The sequence below is a fragment of the Perissodus microlepis genome, chromosome 7, assembly GCF_051167445.1.
Source record: "Perissodus microlepis isolate ML-2025 ecotype Zambia chromosome 7, ASM5116744v1, whole genome shotgun sequence".
Lineage (NCBI taxonomy): Eukaryota > Metazoa > Chordata > Actinopteri > Cichliformes > Cichlidae > Perissodus > Perissodus microlepis.
Genome location: NC_140467.1, coordinates 47,902,529 through 47,922,520, shown reverse-complemented (window position 1 = coordinate 47,922,520; position 19,992 = coordinate 47,902,529). Strand labels below are relative to the sequence as shown.

Genomic DNA, 19,992 nt, shown 5'->3' with positions numbered 1-19,992 from the left:
TTTAGCAAGAAAATGTACCGAGCTGCATTTATTATATTTAATCAAAATAAATAAACATTCAATATAACACGGACAAGACTCAGCTCTGTATGCCTGTAACAGAACAAACCTCGAAATAGTGCCTGTTTTTGTTTTTTTTTTAGTAAACATAACTTGTACGCAACGTACAAAAAATACTGCTCAAAAACGTACAAAACGCAGCAAACAAATATCAAGTATTGTGCAGTTTTCCCAAACACTGTACCAGCTGCTGACATCAGTCACTGCAAGGAAATTACTAGTGTGGAGCGCCAGAAGCTGCATTAAAAACGAACATCTCGCCAACATCCAGCGAGCGATTATATGTGAGAGGCAAACAGCTCAGTGGCATAGACCGGTCAATTTTGGTTCAGTGATGTGAGCTAATCGGTGATCTCACAAGGCTCACATCGGAGGTGGAATATATGTTTATATATGTGTGCAATTATTTCCGTAGGCTGCCCTTGAGATCTGATTTAATGCAGTGTTTAAATTGCTTCAGGTTTGAGATAAATACCAGTACAATTTCCCTTAAGGTAAAAACAACATTATTTTGTTTTCCACTGTAACAGCAGCACAAATACAGCACAAAAAAAAAACAAAAAAAAAACCATTTGCTTGGTTGTCAGAAGATTTAAAGCATAATCAAAAGAGTAAACACATTCAGGGCCAAATGCAGAAGAACTGCATTCTGCTCTCCCCTCCCCCTAACACAAAGACTGACGCACTTCTCCAAACACACTAAATAGAAAAGAAGACTACCACTTACTAACATCCATTCCACACGGACATAAAAAAAAAGTCTGTTCGAAGCTCCCTCGTCATAAAAACACATACGAGTAGTAGAAGAGTCCTCTGTATGCGCAGCCTGGATTAATCACAGCAGTCGGGTACTTCTTTGCCAAGCTGAAACAGTAAATGTTACAAGACACTGTCAGGTTCATCCCTGCGTGTCTACACTTGCACTTGGTACCAGTAGATTCAGTAGTGGGGGTGCTACATAAAAAGAAGTGCCTAATTAAATGTAGGATATCCCCACAAATTAAAACCCTGCAGTGTGACATACAGAATAAAAAGCTAATACAACAGAATGCAATACTTTTGAATATCTGAACCCTCTAATGACATGACAGTCGTCTCCACGCTTATTGGGGCCTGCCCAACAGTAGCAGATGGGACCAGAAATGGTTACAAATGTCCCCCTTTCTCATTTTCTCCGTGCACTCCCTGGTCTCTTGACCTGCCACAGGTGATTGTGGATGGTCAGAGCGTCCACGCTGACCGACACAGTCTTGGCGGGGATGACAGTGAACTGCTTGCGGTCTGAGCTGTACTTGTAGAGCTTGTCGATCATCTTTCGGTTGATGGTGCGCGGTCCTGTGCCTGAAAACTTGATGATCTCCTCAGTGTCCGGAGAGTACGAGTAAATGGCGCGAAACTGGCACCCGCCGTCACGGAAGAGGATGATCAGGTGATTGGACTCGCACTTTTCTAGTTCCTGAGAATTTAAAACTGAATTTTTGAATGTGGTAAAAAGTTAAAAGTACTATGCAAAAGTCTTCAGCTTCCACTTATTTCTTTGTAGTCTGCTGAAAATAGCTGCAGTGATTTATTGAAATGTGCAAACATACATGGTAATATAGTATATACATAGTCAATATTTGGTATGACCACCTGTTCCACTGTGTTTCACATATTGTTGCATGTCTTTCCTGACCTCCTCCATATATATTAACAATGATTTAAACATTGGGATGATTTTCAGATACAGTTCATCTGTTGTATATAGTTTTTAAGGCCTACTACTTCTTCTTTTGTCCTCCACTTGTCCACTGCACACCATGCTGAGATAGAACTTTCCAGCTGATAGCTCTTTGGGAATCACCTTATTGTTGGAAAAATGAAATTTTTTGCCCAACAAATTGTGTTATCTTTGACATTACATTAACATTAAACTAATCTAAAATTGTGAGCTTGCAATTTAAAACGGGTTCTTAGCTAAGTTGTCTCTTATGTTAGAAAATCTGGCTTCTTGAAAGGAAAATAGAAAGGAAGGACGGGTGGCTCAAGACTTTTGCATAGTACTGTTTGAATAACACATTAAAATTTTTTTACTATGATATACACAAAGTTCCCAGACAGCTTCATAGGTATTACTGCTGTGTGTTCACTGACCTCAAGAACAACGCTCTTCTGCACTTCATTAACCTTTCCTGCCAGGCAGCAGTGGGCGATGGCATTGATGATGATTGGCTTGTTGGACTTGGAGCTCGGCTCCTTGAAGAGTTTAGGACCTAGAGCATATGAACCAAACCAAAAAGATCAGTAAATGACATACAGGTCTCTAACCGTTTAAGGAGTGGTTTAGGTTATAATAGAAAACAGGCCTAACTCCTTTATTGCTGAGTTACATGGGAATATCAATGCTTCTCTCATATTTTTAAAGCAATTATAAAACTACAATAAGGAGCCGATTAGCCTAGCATAGCTTAGCATCAAAACTGAAGGAGGGAGTAGATGCAGTGGCAAACTGCTGTTCAAGCTTGTAGCAAAGTTTGTGAAGTCATGGCTTGAGGTCCAGTGGATATTACAATCTGTGCTTAAGGCTAAGCTAACTGTTTTGTTGGGCCTGGTTATACAGAAGAGCCATCAACCTTTTGACAGTTTCATTGACAAATAGCATAAAAACACATTTATCTAAATGTCTCTTTCATTAAGAATGTGACAAAATAGAAATTTTGTTTTGCACCAATCTTTAAAAATAAATGTTGGTTTTGTGATGATGGAAATAAATAAATCTTTTTTTCAGCATTTCTATTCACCGGTATACTCATTCGAAGTAATGGAAGAGGCTATAGAGACGTTCTCCCAGTCCCGTTCCATGTTCCTGCTGGAGGCCCTGCTTAGGGGGAATGACTCCATAGAGCACACAGATCCAGCCCTAAAAAAATGCACCAAAATCAAATTAGTGCAAAGACACACAACATGGACACAAATTTTCTCTGCTTTTATACAGCCAAACTCTCACCTGTTTGACTCTGCCCCTCCGGAGATAACGCTGTCTGCATCGGTTGCCAAAGAGAGCGTTGATCCTCGATGACTGCAGCTCAGATCGGCTGAAAATGGAGACAGAAGGATTTAGCATCAGCTACTTTCCTTAGCCAAGTGCTGTTTGCCCAGTTTCATACCTGAACTACTGCACTTTCACAGCAATAATTAAAAAAAGAACAATGCAGTTTAAAAAAAAGCACATTGTAAGATCAAAGAGACACAATAAGCTGCACATAAGACAATAAAACAAGTGTGTCAAAGCCAATCAGAAGTGTCTGCTCTGAAAAAAGACTGACTGATCTTCCTATTCTGAAATCAACTCCTATTTTTATCAGTCGTGTCCACATCATGCAGAGCAGCTTAAGAAGGTTCACCTCCCCTGCAGCCTGCTGCAGAGTCCTGGGCTTTGATCAACATGGAAACCTTCAGAGAATTACCTGCACGACACACACGCACACACACAGATACTCAGAGGACGACAACACGATCACATTTTTACTGCTTAAGTACTAGAGACACTCTTACGTGTAGCGGATCCTTTGGAGAGACCGCTGGACTCTTCACGGTGCAGCGATTTAGGCCTGTTCCTGCGGGCTTTGGTCCGTGGGCGAGGTTTGACCAGACCCTGCTCCTCCATCAGGGCTTGTTGCTTCCGCCGTAAGTATTCCTGCTTAATCAGCTCTCGCCGCGCCTTCTCTTCCTCCTTACGAATGCGATCCTCTTCAGCCTTTCGCCTTGAGCAAACAGAAGGAAAGTTAATACAGCGGTCAGATGCCCACCCACGCCTTAGACCACTCCTTATCATTTCTTAACATGTGATTTCATGTCCAAACTCACCGGGCCTCATCACGCTTGAGCTCGCTCTCAGCCTCCTGCTGAAGTTTGCGTAGTCTCGCCTCTTCGGCTTTGCGCTGCTGTTTGAGGAGGAAGGCAGCGCGACGTTTCGCCATTTCGTCCTCTGCCTTTTCATCATCCTGGAAGATTAAAGAAAAACCTCCAATATACCACATTGCAATTAAAACACAGTACAACAAAATGTGTAAACATCTTCATCTCACCTTGAAGAAGAAGCCCAACACGTTCTTCTGCTCGCCTTCTGCCACGCAGTCTGGGGCGTCTACAGTGCCATCCTCCAGTGGATCTTTGAGCTCTGACAAGTCGACTTCAATCAGCTGACCCTTGACTCTTGTGCTCTCCTCCCCACTGGCAACCTCCATCCTTGACCTGACAGCTGCGTCCTTCTCCTGCTCTCCATCCTGTGACGGAAATTGAGTCGTACTGGAGATAACTGGTGGGTCTGGTGATTTGAGTTTGTCTGAGAGGCGCCCTGTTCCCTCTCCTGCGCTGTCTTGGACCCTGAAGGTGGTGTTTCTCTGAAGGCTTCTCTCAGTCCTGGAGCTCTCAGCAGTACTCTCCACCTCCTCCCCTTCAGCACATTCTGGAAGTTGGATGTTTGATTTTTTGACACTCTTGCTGTTTTCTTTACTCTGTTTCAGCTCTGGGGCTTTGCTGCGCTGGCTGGAGCTAAGCTTGGGAGGACGACGAGTTGGTGCAGCACTGCCGCCACTGATATCTACAAAGTGAACTGCATAAGATCTGGAGTCTGAGGTAGAAGGTGTTTGTTGTGTTGGGTTTGTGTCAGGGGGTGTGCTTGGGCCTGATGGCACCAAGTCTGGAGGGGAGGCCACGCTCTGCTTCATGAGCAGGTTTTGCTGTAATGAGAGCTGCATCATCTGCTGCTGAATAGTACTAATAGCTTCATTGAGCAGCTCTATGGAACGGGAGCACTCATTTATATCAGGTTCAGCTCCGTTATCCTGGGAGAGAGCGTTTAATCTGTTGTCTGTGTTCATCGGTCCTTCCTCTCTTTGACCTCCCTTTGTTCGAACCTTTAGAGCATCAAGACAAGAATCATCTCTGCTGGTCTGGCTCTTTGCTTTACTCCTGTCAGCAGATGTTAGCGCCAAGGATTCCTTGGAGTGTTTGAGGGGTAAAGGAAGAGTGTCGCTGCGCCCTCCACCCTTCTTAACAATGTTCAAGAAAGCAGCTTTCCCAAGCTTTAATCTCTGCCTGGCTGACACCGTCTCCATCTTTTTCTTCTGATATTCGATTGCGCGTCTCTGCTCTTCCAGTTGCATGTGAAGTTGCAGTAGCTCTGAAGGCACAACTGGAGAACTAAGTGCCGTATTCTTCCCCATCACAGTGCTCGGTTCTTTCCCCAGCAAACCCGAGGCGGAGTCATTCCTCAGTTGCCAGGGAGGGCAGGGGGTGACATCAGAGCCATCAGGTGTTGTCTTTTGGGAGCTGCTGGTACTTGAGTATCCGTCACGGAGACCAAGTTTTAGGAGCTTTCTCTCTGCAAAGCTGGTCATCTTGACACTGGCGCTGCCCGAAGCACTGCAGCTACTCGCCCATGATATGGTACTAGGGCAAGGGCTAGAGCGCCCACTGCAATCTTCCTTATCCTCCCGCTCGCTTACCTTCATGTCTTCTCTGAGTTTGGCTGACTCACCCTCTCCAAATTCTCCAAATTCAGCCATGTCGTCCTCTTCTGGGCACTTTCCCCTCCCTCCCTTCACCTCCTCTTTCATCAGCTCCATCTGATCTTCTTCCTCTTCATCCTCCTCCAGGTCTGCGATGTCAGAGTCAGAATCGGGCCCTGCCTCTGGCATGCAATCTATGGAGAAAGAACTGTGCTGGTCTGGCTCATCTGACAAGTGAAGGAAAAAGCCTTCAGATTGCTTCTTTCCAGGCTGAGAGTCGACTGCTGAATCCTCGATCAGTTGCCTGAGAGAGCTAGGAACTGATTTCACCACTTGCGTGGGTGTACAGGTGCTGGGGGATTTCCTCTGTGAGGTCTGCGGGACACTGGCGGTTGCATTTCTTGCATTTCCCGTGTCTCTGCAGCGACTCTCACCGCTCTCCTCCTGCTTGTTCAGGCTGATGCTTTTCTCTTTGGCCATTTTAGGGATGGCAGGCAACAAAGGCTCCAGATAATAGCTGTCGCCTCGGCAGTCCAGAGTAAAAGGGCCCGCATCGAAACAGGAAGGACGAGAAGCATTACATACTTTTGAGGCAGGAGCTGCACTCTGCATTTCCAGCTCATCCTGCTCCATGTTGCTCCCGATTCGATGTCTAGAAAATACAGAAGGATGGATAATGGCAACCAGTTCCTCCTCTTCTATTTCTTCTTCTTCATCCTCTATGCGCATGTGACTAAGCAGGCTTTGACCACTAAGTCTATGCTGAGACAGACCCGCACCCAGCATGTGTTTAGGAGTAATGCTCATTATGTTGGAGGCTAAGCTGTCTTTGCTAATGGAGCGAGCAAGACTGATACTGTCTGCATCATCCTCTGGGGCAAAATGCAGGGCATAGGATGCAGCCTGGGATAAAGGCCTGGATGAGATAATAGTACAGAAGGAGGAAAATGAGTTAGGTAAGCTGAACAAAAGAATTTGTCATACTTATAGATTCTTCAACATGAAACTGAATAAACCAATTACTGTATACCACTCACCTTGTCCTTCTCTCTGGCCAGGCCATTTTGGAGCCCTGATGTTGCACATCTGGACCTATCAGAGAGTTAGGCCTATGCCTTATATCTGCACAAAGAATACATGATCCATGTTAGGAAAAAATATATTTACTTCGTGACTTCAGGCAGAAATCTCAGCTCAGAACACAGATGATTTTTTTTTTTTTACCTGGAGTGGTCTCCTCAACCACTTTCTGTTGTCTCTGTCTCAGAGGCAGCAGAGATGGGCTTGTGGAGCTTGATTTAGTGCTGCATGAGAGAGACAGAGAGAGATAGATATTAGCTGTGTAAATTATTATTGTATATCTATATCATTGTATAAATTAATAACCTCTTAATTTACTAAGTTTACATTGCTTAAATATTTAGTGCAGAGGCATTTAAAACACTACCGCAGAGACACAAAAGAGAGACACCGCACTCCGAATCATCCCACAGATCTTCATTTAGGAGAAGAGCCAAGATGATGCTTGTCTGGGTCCTGCGACCAAAGACCCAATCAAAAGCTAAACTGGGAAATATAAAAGCCAATCGTTTTGCTTAAATGATCTGGTGCAATAAACCCAAGACCTCAATCATCTCAGTAGTTTAGCCCTAATGTTGTATAATTTTGTATATGTGTAACTTTTAAAACATTAGTTAATTTTGTTTTGTTTTGTTTTTAATCTTAGGGAAAAGACAGCCAAACTCTTTTTTTCTGGACTAGTGACTCAATAGATGTTTTTTGTAATGATACCTGAGCTCAGGGCTTGTGGGCGTGGCCAGGGTGTCAGCAGAGTGCGATGATGTCAGGAAACTTCGTTTAGTGATGTTGGAGATGGGTACATAGGATCGAGAAGTTTTAGGCTGCAGCAGCAGTCTCACTGTGGAAATAGAAGAATGGCACGTTTTCACAACAGCCACTAACATTTCAGTAAATACAAATATATATATATATAGTCATCAAATCAATCTGTGTACATGTAGCGACTGTGCTTTTTGTGTTATTCAATCAAAACTGATGGATGAAGGCAGAAAGTGTGCCACACCATCTCTGATATCCTGAAGATCCCGGGGTTGAACAAAGTCTGGCTTCACAATCTCAAACCACCAAAACATCTCGGCAATGAGGACCATCACATTATTCTGTAAGACATCAAAAACTGACGCTATCAGGAAGAAAAGCAAGACATGACAAAAAAGCAGCATAGCACAGGATCAAGGCACACTGGGCTTTATATGTATTCTTTAGATTTAATCCATCGCTTAAAGCAATTCACTATCAGGTGTTGAGACTGAGGGCAAGAGGAGCAGGACCACAAGGAGAAATCCATAAAACACGTCTTTTGTTGAGGTATAATAGTTAAGCAGTTAAATTTAACGTTGGCTACTTTTACTCAGAAATAAATGTACAGTGATTTTATTGTAACTATAAAAGCGTTTTATGTTTTCAAGCTCACCTTTAGTACCGGTGGGGAGTACAGCAGGTCTTCAGGCTTCAGATAGAAGCATTTGTTCAAATACTCGTTTGAAAACTCCTTCAGTAGTTGGATATTGTAAACACTTTCACCGATAGAGGGAACCTCCTTCAGACAGATATCTGCACAGAACAGGACAACGCTATCAGGCTTACTCTATACTCTTAAACCTTTTAAATTCATAGATACTGCTCCTTTTGCTTCACAGTCGTATTGCTCTTTTAATTCACCTCTTGGTAAAACTATCCTACTTATATAACATTAGGAGACAGAGCTAGAAAATTGACAGCTATAGTATGTGCTACACTTCTTGACTGGCTTGAATAGAGCTGTGTTACAGTACCTTCCAGTCTAACGAGTTCTGGGCAATAAAAGTGGATCACAGCCAGCAGAGCTGTGCCATCACACATGTCTTTCAACAGGTCGTCCAACAAGGGGAAGTGCTGGAGCGTTCGACCTGATAGGTGATCTCTGCGGTAACGCACCTACACACCAAGAGAAGGCCTAGGATTACACAGTGTGCACACATTTTTCTAATGAATCACTGAATCACACACTCACTTGTCAGATAAACACAACATCTCACATGCTGTAAACTAATCTCTGCTTCTCTTCAGCACTAACTGGGGTCTAGGGCTTCTTGGTTGTGAAATGTCATGTGGTGCATAATGTGTGTCTTCGCTGATACGAATCGGGAAGGGTGCTAATGATTCTCATATAAAATATTTAAGCTAAGCATAACACAGATAAGTATTGCGTGGATATGCAAGGGAAAAAATCATAAACCGTACAATGAAGTAACGAAAGGGGTTAATGATGAATACTTTACCACACGAGAGAACTCCACAGGTTCCAGTAAGCAATGAGCCAGAGCATGCAATATATCAGGCTAGTGAGGGGAGAAAGAAATGATATTGGGAGGAAGTTAATGGTGAAATAAAAGAAGCCATGAGTCATTCTAACACTGGGTGGATGAATGGATGGTTTGGGAGGAGGAAGTGAGGACTGAACGAGCTCAGCTGAATATTAAAGATGTAAAAAAGGATTTGAAATTAAAAGCAAACGATCATGGTGATGTTCCTTCCTTTGCCAGTAAGGGGCACTGTGTCATCTTCCTTATACAATTTACTGCATTTATATAACACCCATAAATATATTCCTTTTTTCCTTCATCCTGTTAGTCTAGTTTTTTCCCAGCTTTCCATTACGCTGCCACATCTGATGCACACACATACACAACCTCACACACCTCCAGTTGACACATTGACATTCACACAGGTGATTGCAAGCAGTGGCACTTACAGGTACAAGCTTCCAGTACCATTTGGAGGGAGACTAGTATCCAAGAGGCACACGAGGGAGTTAATTTGGGAGGGAGACACAAAGAGGAAGAGCAACAGACAAGTAAAGGGTCAGACACAGCCAGAAGGAATCGAATCTTCTCCTGATTGGAAGGAGGCAGATCTGGTCTTAAAGATAACTGGAAAGGGTTCGAATGAAAGCATCAGCAATATCTATTTATTCAGGAATCAGGGGGGAACAACTGAAATGAGACATAGCTCAAAAGACACACTGTGCTACTAATGATGCAGCTAGTTAATGCAAGCGTCAATCCAGCGGCAACTGTCTGCACATCTGTTGATACGTTAAAAACACTAACTACCAAAAGCTTACTCAGCACAAACTTAATGATGACAGACAAAATTTGAAAAAAAAAAATCCCTATGTTAAAAATATAATACATTAAAAACTGGTTCCCCACAAAGAATCCCACAGCTTAATCATCCTAAAGCCCTCAAATAATAGGGACAGTAGTTTAAAAATATAAAGCATGATATAGTCTTTAAGCATGAGGTGCAAACACACACAAATAAAAATGTTTGAATATCTGATCACAGGTTTGTAAGACAATGTCAGTAGAAGACAGAACTGATTACTTGACAATTAATATGTCTTTTAAGGACAAGATGCACACTTGTAGGACATTAGACAAAGGCAAAAAACATCACTTAAGACAGACTCTTTTCAAGACAGGGGAAGCTACACTCTCTGAACACTTTGTTATGTGCACGTTGCTCATACTCAGACTCCCTTTTGCCTTCAGCACTCCCTTCACTCTGCGTAGAACAGGGAAACATCCATCAGAGATTTTAGTCCATATTTACATGATAATATCATGTACTTGCTGCCTGCTGCACATCCATGATGTAATAGATCAGCAATAATGCTGAGGTGGCGTTTAAACTACTTCTGAATATCATAGCAGAAAAATAAGGCTCATCAGACCAGGCAATCTACTATTGTTCAATTCTGATGTGCCTGTTTGAATTATAACTTCCATTTCCTGGTCTTAGCTGACAGGACTGGCACCCGGTGTGGTCTTATGCTGCTGTAGCTCATCTGCAAGGGTGTTTGCACCCTACTTTCTGCATTCAGAGACACTCATCTGCATACTTTGGTTGTAAGGAGTGGTTATTAGAGTTACTGCTGCAATCATATCAAATGCAAGCAGTCTGGCTTTTCCCCAAGCAACAGAACATGTGCACCAAACAAAGAAGCCAGTGAGTGTATTTTTCTGAAACTTGTTTTTAAAGGGTGCTATATACATAAAGTTATTATTGTTGTTATTATATTATCATTACCTTCTGGTGACTCGGTGAGTCAAGAAGATGTTGCTTCATTTTACACTCTTTTTCTGTGATCTCCCTCAACTTTATGCTCACCTAAAACACCAAAGAATACAGCAGGTTAGCACAGACAGATGAACACACAAATCCACTGTCATAACAATAACACTGTTTAATTGTTGCCTTGTTGATCCAAAACAGCATCGCATCTTCCAGGTCATAAAGAAGCTCCTTTGAGGCACTGAAGGTTGAAAAGCGCTTGACACTGGACACCACCTTCTCTATGCTGATCATCTCCACCGTATAGGCCATCATCAGGGAATCAATGAGGTGGATGTGGGCGCTCTGGGAGAACAGATAAAGAGCTGTCTTTGAATCTATCATTAGATACATAGCATTTGAGAAGCCTTAGGCAGAAATTACTTTTCCTGCCCCCTACTGTGACAACCCAACACTCATAAAGTCTTTCTATGTATTAAATATTTGGGAATCACAGATTTACTTTAGTATAGTAGTAATGATATAATGGTAATGGTACAATATTGTTTTTATATAATAATCATTCCCTTTTATGTGTTGTTTTTGCATTTAGAGCACATTTTCAGGATTATGGAAATCATCAAGAGAAAATTGAAAATTCATGAAAAACTTTTTGATCCATTTTGCCTGATGAATATTTCTGTTACATTGGTGCATTATTTATTCCAACACTACTAGCTCACATTTGGCTCTGGAAAGTCAGATTAGCTTGTTAACAGATGGTAAGTGTGGGTTGCCAGGTTACTGGGTTATACTATTACAGAGGAATACTAACCACAATGGGAAAAAAAACAAAGAGATTTTTGGGGAGGTGTGTAAATCAGTGAAATGAAAGCAAATTAAATATTTGTTATTTTGTCACTGTTACAACTGCTACACATGAATCACAGAATCTGGCATTGGGACGTTGCCGAAATGTGACTGGTCTTTCAGAAAACTGAGTCTGCTTTTTCTGACAATCTGGAAAGACACATTTTACCATTTTGATGGGAGAAGCGCTGAGATCCAGATCGGAAACTGGCGTGTTGTCGGTCTCCAGGACATAGATGCCTTTTCTCGACAGAGCCTGGATGACAGACTGGTGGTTTTGGAGTGAGCCGGCCTGCTCGGCGTGAAGGATGAGCCCGCACACACGACAGTAGAGCTCTCCAGACTGCAGCATGCGGATGATGGGGGGTTTGATGTGTTCCTGCTCATACTGGTCTGTGTAGAAGGGGTCCCGCAGGTCTGCAGGAACATGATCTGGGGAAAGGATTGATGGCAAACAAAATGCTTTCAAAATCAGAGCCACAATGTGAGCAGCAAGTTTTTTTACCTATCAAAGTTGTATAAAGGTACAAATCACGCTTTACAACCACACACACAAACTATTTTTATACAACACGTGTCCAACCAATGCCTTGCTGTGTTATGTAACAGAGAAGCTCCTAGTACACAGGCTTTAAAGGGTATTAGACCATCTAAGAAGAAACCAGTGCATGAGGAGAGCACTCAAAGTCAGTGGTTAAACAGCACTTGGGCCTGAAGCTTTAAGCCACTTAGCCAACGGGACTTAGTGGTGATGGTTAAGCTAATGGTGTCGTCCAAGCCAGCCTAGCATTCTCCAGCTCCTGCTCATGGACACGGACATGCCAAAGCTATTTTTATGTCTTGGACATGTTAATCCAGGAGTTAAGGCCCGAAGCATTCACGAAATTTCTGTGTGTTGAAACTCTGTTGTTTCTTGCCCCCCCCACACACACACACACACAAAAAAAAACCCTCAAAGCCATCTGATAATGAATATTATAAGCATGCAAGCTAATGTAAAACTGACCTGAACTTGTAGTGGATTTAGTATTTTAGTAGTTCTGTCCATCATAGAGGGGTATGAGTGGGTGTGTACTGCTCTAAACAAAGTGTATAACTGTATAATTTATTTCTGTGATAAATCAGTAAATGGATAGCAGGCACAGTGGTATCTATTTTACGATAAAAACCAGAAGGTGCATAGTGTAGGTTAACGTAAAAGTGGATGGAGGGGGAAGCAGTAAATCTGTGTCTACAGCACCTCTTAGCTCAGCTATTACTACATTACATCTTGTTTGAATAACCACAGAAATGAAGGAATGTTGGCAAGCTAATGATGAGGTCTCTAGGAGACTAGCTCTTTTTTTAACTTTGAAGAGCTAGGTTTGTTTGTTTGCCTCTGTGCACAGTCTTTTTGCAAGGGTAAGCTAACTGCTTCTGGCTCCAGCTTCAGAGATGATGTGCATACAAGAGAATAATATTGATCTTTGCATCTAACTCAGCAGAAAATGAACAAGTGTATCGCTCCAAAATGTCAAATTATCTCTCTGACAGTACAGCAAACCTCGTAGCCAGATAGTGCTTCCTTGCACATCTTTGTCTTGTTAAAATATTGTAATGTCCGCATACACAGATATGCCTAAAATGCACTGCTTTTAACTGCCATTATCTATGGTTTCTCTATCAAATGATTGGTTTGGACTAGCAGTTACACCCTGCCAGGCTTCTTGAGGGACTGTTTGTTTCTAAGTCAAACATCTCCAGAACTGAGCGATGACAGTGATGAATAAAAATGTCAGAAGAGAAGATAAGCAGCTATACTTGCATCAGTTAACAAAAGCATGTGTTCTCATTTTGCTTCACATTAGGGATGATGCTGACTGTGATGTAACAGACAAACATCCATCAGTGGAAAACGCACACACAGCAGGCTCGGTACTACATCTGACTGCGAAGACCTCAGCTGTGTCTTTTACGACAGACTGCTTGCTTGTCATGGTCCACATACAGGATCTATCGCACGCTTCGCTGATGTAGCGCTGCCATATGTGAATGAGAATTCTAGATCATGTGAGAAAACGCACCCCTGCATGTCTGAGCTCCTCTGTTTTGTTTTCCTCTTACAAATACCCCCACTTCCTCACTCTCAGCTGTCCCAGAATGGTTCCTCTTCCTCCATGGTTGCTGTGGTGATGGAGAGGCCGGAGGCGGGGGCTGGGATGCTGTCCCGGCTCCTGCTCAGCGAATCGATTTATGGACCTTGACATCAGGAGATGTGTGCATGTGTATGTGTGTGTGCAGCAATAAATTTGAAAGGAGAGGTTCTCCTCCATAATTCTAGTTGTTAATACTGCTTAGATATTTATCGTCTATCTGATCCAGGACTTAAACGCAGCCCAGTGTGCATGTATGAGTCTTTGTTCTTATTCTTTCAAGCACAAAGGTCAGACTGGCCAGCAGAAATCCTGCTGACAGTTAAGGCAGAGCTATCAGACTCCGGGCTCTGCAGGGGTATGCAACATTTCTCTCCAATAAGACGGCTCAATGAACAGTCCTCCTGAAGACAGCGTGTTGGGCAAACATAGCCTGTAAGTCAATAAGCCAATCCCACCTGAAAGCATGGCAAAGCAGATAGAACTGAAAAGGTGGGCACCAATTTTCCAGGTCCTTTATTCTAATTTTACGCATTTATTATTGTGCATGAGAGATCACTAATACAGCCATCCATCCATGTATCATTTTCTAACTGCTTATCCAACTGAAATCACAGGGGAGCTGGAGTCTATCCCAACTGACACTGGGCAAAGGGTAGGATACACCCTGAACAGGTGGCCAGTACATCCCAGAGTGAACAGCACAGGCAACCATTCTTGCTACCATCCAAGTATAAAGCCAATACAGATATGCCAAGTAACCAAACAAAAACACAAACAAAAACAAAAACAAAACTTTGCTTCTGGAAAACAGAGCACTTATAGAAAACCCATGTAGGCTTACTGAGGGCAAACAAGCTGAGAGCAAGACCTCAGCAGGTTCGAACCTGAAACCCTCAAGCTGAAAGGTGATAGCACTAACTGCGCCCCAGGAGAATCTCAGCACTTCCACATCTACCTAAATATCGGACTATTCCAGTATCTGTTCATTCAAACGGCATTCAGTTTCCATTTCAAAACTCTTTTTTTATCAAGTAAAGCACAGAACAAAAAAATCTATGGACTGTACTGATCTGTACAGTGGGTGACAGAGCACTTAAGCATTATGTGGGAGAAAATATAATAGCAATATCCCTGACCTTTAGAGCCCACTATTGTACAAATTATACAACATAAGACTGTTGACTCCAACTGTTAAAAGCTATTAAAACTGTACATAAAAAATAATTATGTCGTTTGAAAACGACACACTTTTACTATCTGTTTATCTGTTTCTTCTTTGAAACTGTTTCCAGTGTAGGAACGTTCAGTGTTTCTCCACAGGCCATTAATAAACATGTCATGAGTCTAAACAAACGGGCTGTGTTGTTCAGAGACACAGGCCTTCAGGTCCAATCCCATTAAACACTTAATCATGTGACTGCTGTGCTGACTTTCACAACAGACAACACGGTCCTCCCGGCACTGCTGTGTCGGTGTGTTCGTCAGTTTCCACTCTAATAGAAGTTCTGATAGTGTGGTTCTGTCTTCCACACTTATCTCTTATCTCCAGATGAACATTTTTTTAAAAGCTGCACGATACCCGAGTATTGCTTAGCGCCCAGCTGTTTATGACCACAGCATACCCATCTTCTGATGGTTGCTTCCAGAAGACACTTGTTCTTAAACATAACAATAAGCTCACTTTACTCAAATGGCCTCCACAGTCGCTAGATCTCAATCTAATAGAGCGCCTTTGGGATGTGGTGGAACAGGAGATTCACATCACGGACGTGCTGCTGGCAAAGCAATTGCATGATGTCAATATTAACCAAAATCTGAGAAATGTTTGTTGAATCTATGCTATAAAGAAATAAGACAGAAGGCAAAACGGGGTCCAACAACAATCAGGTATACCTATTGAAGGAAAAGTGCCAAACATTTACCACTTCCTGCTTAATTATGGTCTCAGTTGCTTCTTTGTCGAAGTGATAATTGCTAGCTGCACACCACATTAAGCTAAGCAGGAACAAAAACTGACTGTCATGATAAGCGCCACATGATGGTGACAGCTGCGAATAAATGGCGGCGACAGTCTAGCTCATCATTTTCCTTACTACCTAAATAGTTGTGATAGCTTAATAAACTGAGAAGTCCCATGTCATATAGTATTGTTATAATCTGCATAGGCTTTTATATCAATGCCTGCATAAAACAGGACACCAGAGTCCCTGGCACACATCAGGAAGAGCCAATGAGATTAAGGGAAGCAGGAAGCTTTCTGAGATAATGGTGATGGTTTGGTGTTTATTATGGACATCTTATCTCTGCCCCGAACAAACACCAAGCTCTAGTCTACACAACGAAAGCATACAATATTTTTGCGCATTCATGGTAAAACACTAAAATGCTCCATCTGTTCATGTGAGATTGCTCATGCTGACATGACTGATGGAAGATGACAGTTATATTGTCATCTGAAAGATACAGTAATTCCCAGTGTGTAGATTGGAGCAGAATTTAGCATTCGGCTTCATTTCTATGGTATTATAAGCCCCGCATTTTCAGTTTTAGTTCCCATGTCAGCGTCAATTCCCTGAGTCATCCACAGGAATGGATACACTTTAATTGCAGGCACTCCAACTGCTTGACTCATAAAGTGGATATGAGAACAATGAGTTTTCCGTTCCTAAATGACTGCCTCCGGATCAACTTCCAAATACATTATTGTTACTGATAAAACAAAAACTGAGACTTGGAGAGCACAGCTGACCTCCTGATCACATTCCTGATAGATCTGCCAGTGCGTGACATAAAAACCCACATTCAAAGAGTGATTTCCAGACATTTGCAGTACTTACAGCCTGCCTATGTAGAGCAATCATTTTTAATATTTTAACAGACCTCATCAGAGCTGACAAAGCCAGTGACCTGTGCATGAAAGACTCATCACGAGATGTCAGCCCAAGGATTCACTCGCAGAAATGACGCTCTGGAGTGCTGCTATGTTGTCGTGGTATGAAAAGTTAATTCTCATAAAATACATTTGCAATTGTTGTGGTCGAAAATCAACACTTACAAAATAGGATAGTGGATTTATAAGTAGACTGAAGTCTCAAGCTGCATAAACAAAGGACTAGTAACTGGAAACTTGAAACCTAACGTCAACATATCCTGATGTTTTCTGTTATTCTGACTGTTTAATAACACAGTTATAAATCAATAATGTTTAAACTGAAAAGGTCACAAATTTCATTTTATTAAAATTGTCATTTGTGTCATAGTAGCATCTGTATAACTACACACAACTCAGATATGATTCTAGACATGGACCTTTTGTTGGGTATATACCTTTCTCTCTTTCTACTACTAGGACAAAATGCACAATAAAATATTCATCCATATAAAAAGACATGAATCCTCTTGCATTCTTGACATCCAAGAAGGTCTCAGCAACACAAGAGAAAGTCTTACCTGTACCATAGGCTTTGGCAAACAACCAACGGAGATTTGCGTCTATTTTGGCTCTTGCACAGTCGTACAGCTCCAGCGGTACAACCTGAGCCTCCATGACCCCTCCTCCACCACCACCATCATCATCTGCTGTTGCTGCCGCTGCTCTCCTCCAAGTGCTGTCCCTGCCAGCACTCACCTCCACATCCATCCTGAACATAGAGACACACGGGTATTACTTCTTCTCATGAAGCCAACACCATTACATCATCGATTTCAGGACAACAACCGGGGCCCTGCTCACTGACAGCACCAGCTCCGTTAACATGAAATTCACAAAGACTCACCTCGTGTGACCTGCAGGTGCTGTAGTCGCCTCTGCTGTCAGTCTGCACGACCATTTATATGAGCCCAAAACACCTTCTATATGTTTGCTATTTATCTGATTATTAGCTAATAATGTCTTAGACTGAAGTAACTATAGGGCACTTCGGGGCATAAATGATAGCTCTGTGTTCTTTTAGAATTAGCTTCAAAAATGAAACCAAAAAGAATATTTTTTTTAGTAAATGACAGCTGGTTCTTGTGAGTCCAGTTGAACAGAACGACCCAATATTAACCTAGCACCGCTATGTCCACTGTATCAGTGGCAGGTTAGCTAGCGTTGCAACATTTAACAGCAATAATATAACATGTAGCAAAGACTCACCTCTAAGAGCACATTAGGATCCTCTCCGCAGCTTTGTATTTGAGATGGATGTATTGTTAAAACGCCGACATGCTGGCCTGGCTTCAGCTAACGCTGAAATAACAGACTCCTCCCTGTCCAGCGACACAAATCTCCGGCCTCTCAGGATAAAGCTTCGCCTGGCGGCTGATGGTCGTTAATCCAATAATAATAATAATAACAGTAATAATAAAAATTCCGATTGGCAACCACCCCAGAAGTCTGCTTTCGATGGAATCATTAATGTCAAATAGCTGGCTCTTTCATACTGAGGCTGTCATCGTCTCTCACGGAGGACTGGCGATTCTAACGGTGCACGAGCAACCCTGTTGTAGGAGCCTGTCTCTATGGGGACGGGTGTTACCGCCAGTTACATACAGCCACCTGGTGAGGGCGCTGCAGTGCTATTAAAATAAAATAAAAAACAATCAAAAACAGCTGCGAAGATTAATAAAAGATAAGAAAAAAAATCAGGAACAAATTAACGTAATAAAAAAGTAAAACCTAAAACATAAGATTGTTGCATTAGGCAATCATTTAGAACTAAATAATTAATACTAAAAGTTAAAACTAATAAGACTGGATATAATTAATAAAGCAATTATTTGCTTGATTTAATTTTCTATTGGATATTGTTGTAATATTTGTTTTAAACAGACAAAAAAGTTGATAACTACAAGTAATGTTATTTATTGTTTTATTTATTTATTGTATCCACTGTAGAAATGAGCACGTGTGAGAGTCAGCACACAGAGCTCGGTGATGCTGGGGTAAGACTTATAAGGCACAGTAAAACAGCAGAGATGGCAGCCATCCCAAACTCATAGAACAGGGAAAGCAGTGAATGTGATCTTGTGCAGGATCACCATGCACTGAATGAAATTGATGCTTATCTCTCTCTTCCATAAAACATTGTATATTAAACATTTATTTTTGCTGTGAATAAAAATCTGTTTATTTTAAAATATATTTTGTGCGAAACGAAATCTTTTTCTTTAATTGCTGTTTTTACCTAAAATAGTGCAAAGAAGTATATGAAAAATCGACAATGACTGCATTTGGTGGCTCACACGTCAGTTTTCACCGTCATGATGTATATCATGTAAAAGCAGTGAAAGAAGAACCCTCTGCCTAGGTGAACCCAGATTAAGGTGTAATATTCTTATTTTTCCACGCAGGGGAGTGGGTCTGAAACTTCACACAGTCAGCGAGTGAAGCCAGCCTCCAATAATCAAAGGGATTAGATGTGGCTTTGTCACAAGTGTGCTGCTTTTCATTGAGGAATACGTCCAGGAGGGGGCGGTATTGGTCAATTTATATGTCTAAAACAATTTAATTGTAAATTCATGGCAAAAAAAAAGTAAGTAGCCATAAATGTGGTTACATTGGACGAATGCTGGATAATGGTGTGAAAATGAAAAAGATATAAATCAATCAATCAAAAATAAAGCATTTTTAAGTGTAAGTACTTATGTTAGGATATCACATTTTATAAGACGTTTTAGGTGAAAAAAAGGGACGGGGGGGCTCAGCAGACACTTTACTACGTATACGTCAGATATCTAAGCAGTCTATTACCTAGTGGCAACTGAACTTGAAGCTGAGAATCAGAATGTGAGTGGCTATGAACATACTTGGGTTGGGTTGTGGGTGTAAAATGGACAGGTATTTCTTGGTATTTCAGAATCGGCTGATCTTGTTAGATTTTTCCACAAAACCATCTTTAGGGCAACTGCAGCTGTGTGATGCTATCTTGTCAATATGAACCAAACTCTCTGTAGAATGCTTCCTGCACCTTGTTGAATCTGTGCCACGAAGATTTAATGCAATTATAAAAGTAAAAAGTGGACGAGCCTGTGTAACAAATAGCGGGCTGTGAGTGTGCAAAACGTTGACACTCAGTGGCTCAGATAAAAATTAAACATTTTTATCTGACTCAGACTCAGAATGGTTCACATACAGCAAAGGAATGAAGTATTGTACTTTAGGTTTATCTTTAGTTTAATTAAGCTTAAGCAAACATAGTGCCAGTTAGCAAAATTATGTACTTAAAAAAAGTATTGCATTGTAATGTGACAGCACTGTTGGCACTGGCCTAAACCTGTCTGGTAGGCACCAGGAAGAAAAACTGTCAGCATTGTACATGCTCCATATTGTTGTA

At 41.7% G+C, this 19,992-nt stretch overlaps 1 protein-coding gene across 3 annotated transcripts; it reads right to left on the bottom strand.

The window, feature by feature from the left end:
- Positions 1 to 18,188, bottom strand: camsap1a (calmodulin regulated spectrin-associated protein 1a). 3 transcript variants are annotated; one of them, XM_084935564.1, is made up of 20 exons: positions 17,814 to 18,188; positions 17,126 to 17,316; positions 11,710 to 11,972; positions 10,875 to 11,036; positions 10,707 to 10,787; positions 9,367 to 9,399; positions 8,408 to 8,549; positions 8,047 to 8,186; positions 7,636 to 7,732; positions 7,344 to 7,470; positions 6,777 to 6,856; positions 6,590 to 6,674; positions 4,128 to 6,468; positions 3,907 to 4,043; positions 3,595 to 3,803; positions 3,444 to 3,506; positions 3,047 to 3,134; positions 2,841 to 2,959; positions 2,194 to 2,312; positions 1 to 1,516 (listed from the first exon to the last, which is right to left on the bottom strand). In XM_084935564.1, the coding sequence occupies exons 2-20, from the start codon at positions 17,313 to 17,315 to the stop codon at positions 1,226 to 1,228; spliced, it is 4,767 nt and encodes a 1,588-aa protein (XP_084791690.1). In that variant the 5' UTR covers position 17,316; positions 17,814 to 18,188; the 3' UTR covers positions 1 to 1,225. The 3 variants fall into 3 exon arrangements, with proteins under 3 accessions (XP_084791690.1, XP_084791689.1, XP_084791688.1); XM_084935563.1 differs by lacking the exons at positions 3,444 to 3,506; positions 10,875 to 11,036; positions 11,710 to 11,972; positions 17,126 to 17,316; positions 17,814 to 18,188 and having other exon boundaries at positions 10,707 to 10,836; XM_084935562.1 differs by lacking the exons at positions 9,367 to 9,399; positions 10,875 to 11,036; positions 11,710 to 11,972; positions 17,126 to 17,316; positions 17,814 to 18,188 and having other exon boundaries at positions 10,707 to 10,836.
- Positions 18,189 to 19,992: the final 1,804 nt, after the last annotated feature.

Coding starts and splice junctions, on each gene's coding strand:
- camsap1a (XM_084935564.1), bottom strand. CDS start 17,315: ATGGATGTGGAGGTGAGTGCTGGCAGGGACAGCACTTGGAGGAGAGCA. Junction 11,037..11,709: donor GCGCTTCTCCCATCAAAATG/GTAAAATGTGTC, acceptor CTGTTCTCCCAG/AGCGCCCACATCCACCTCAT. Junction 4,044..4,127: donor TGTTGGGCTTCTTCTTCAAG/GTGAGATGAAGA, acceptor TTAATCTTCCAG/GATGATGAAAAGGCAGAGGA.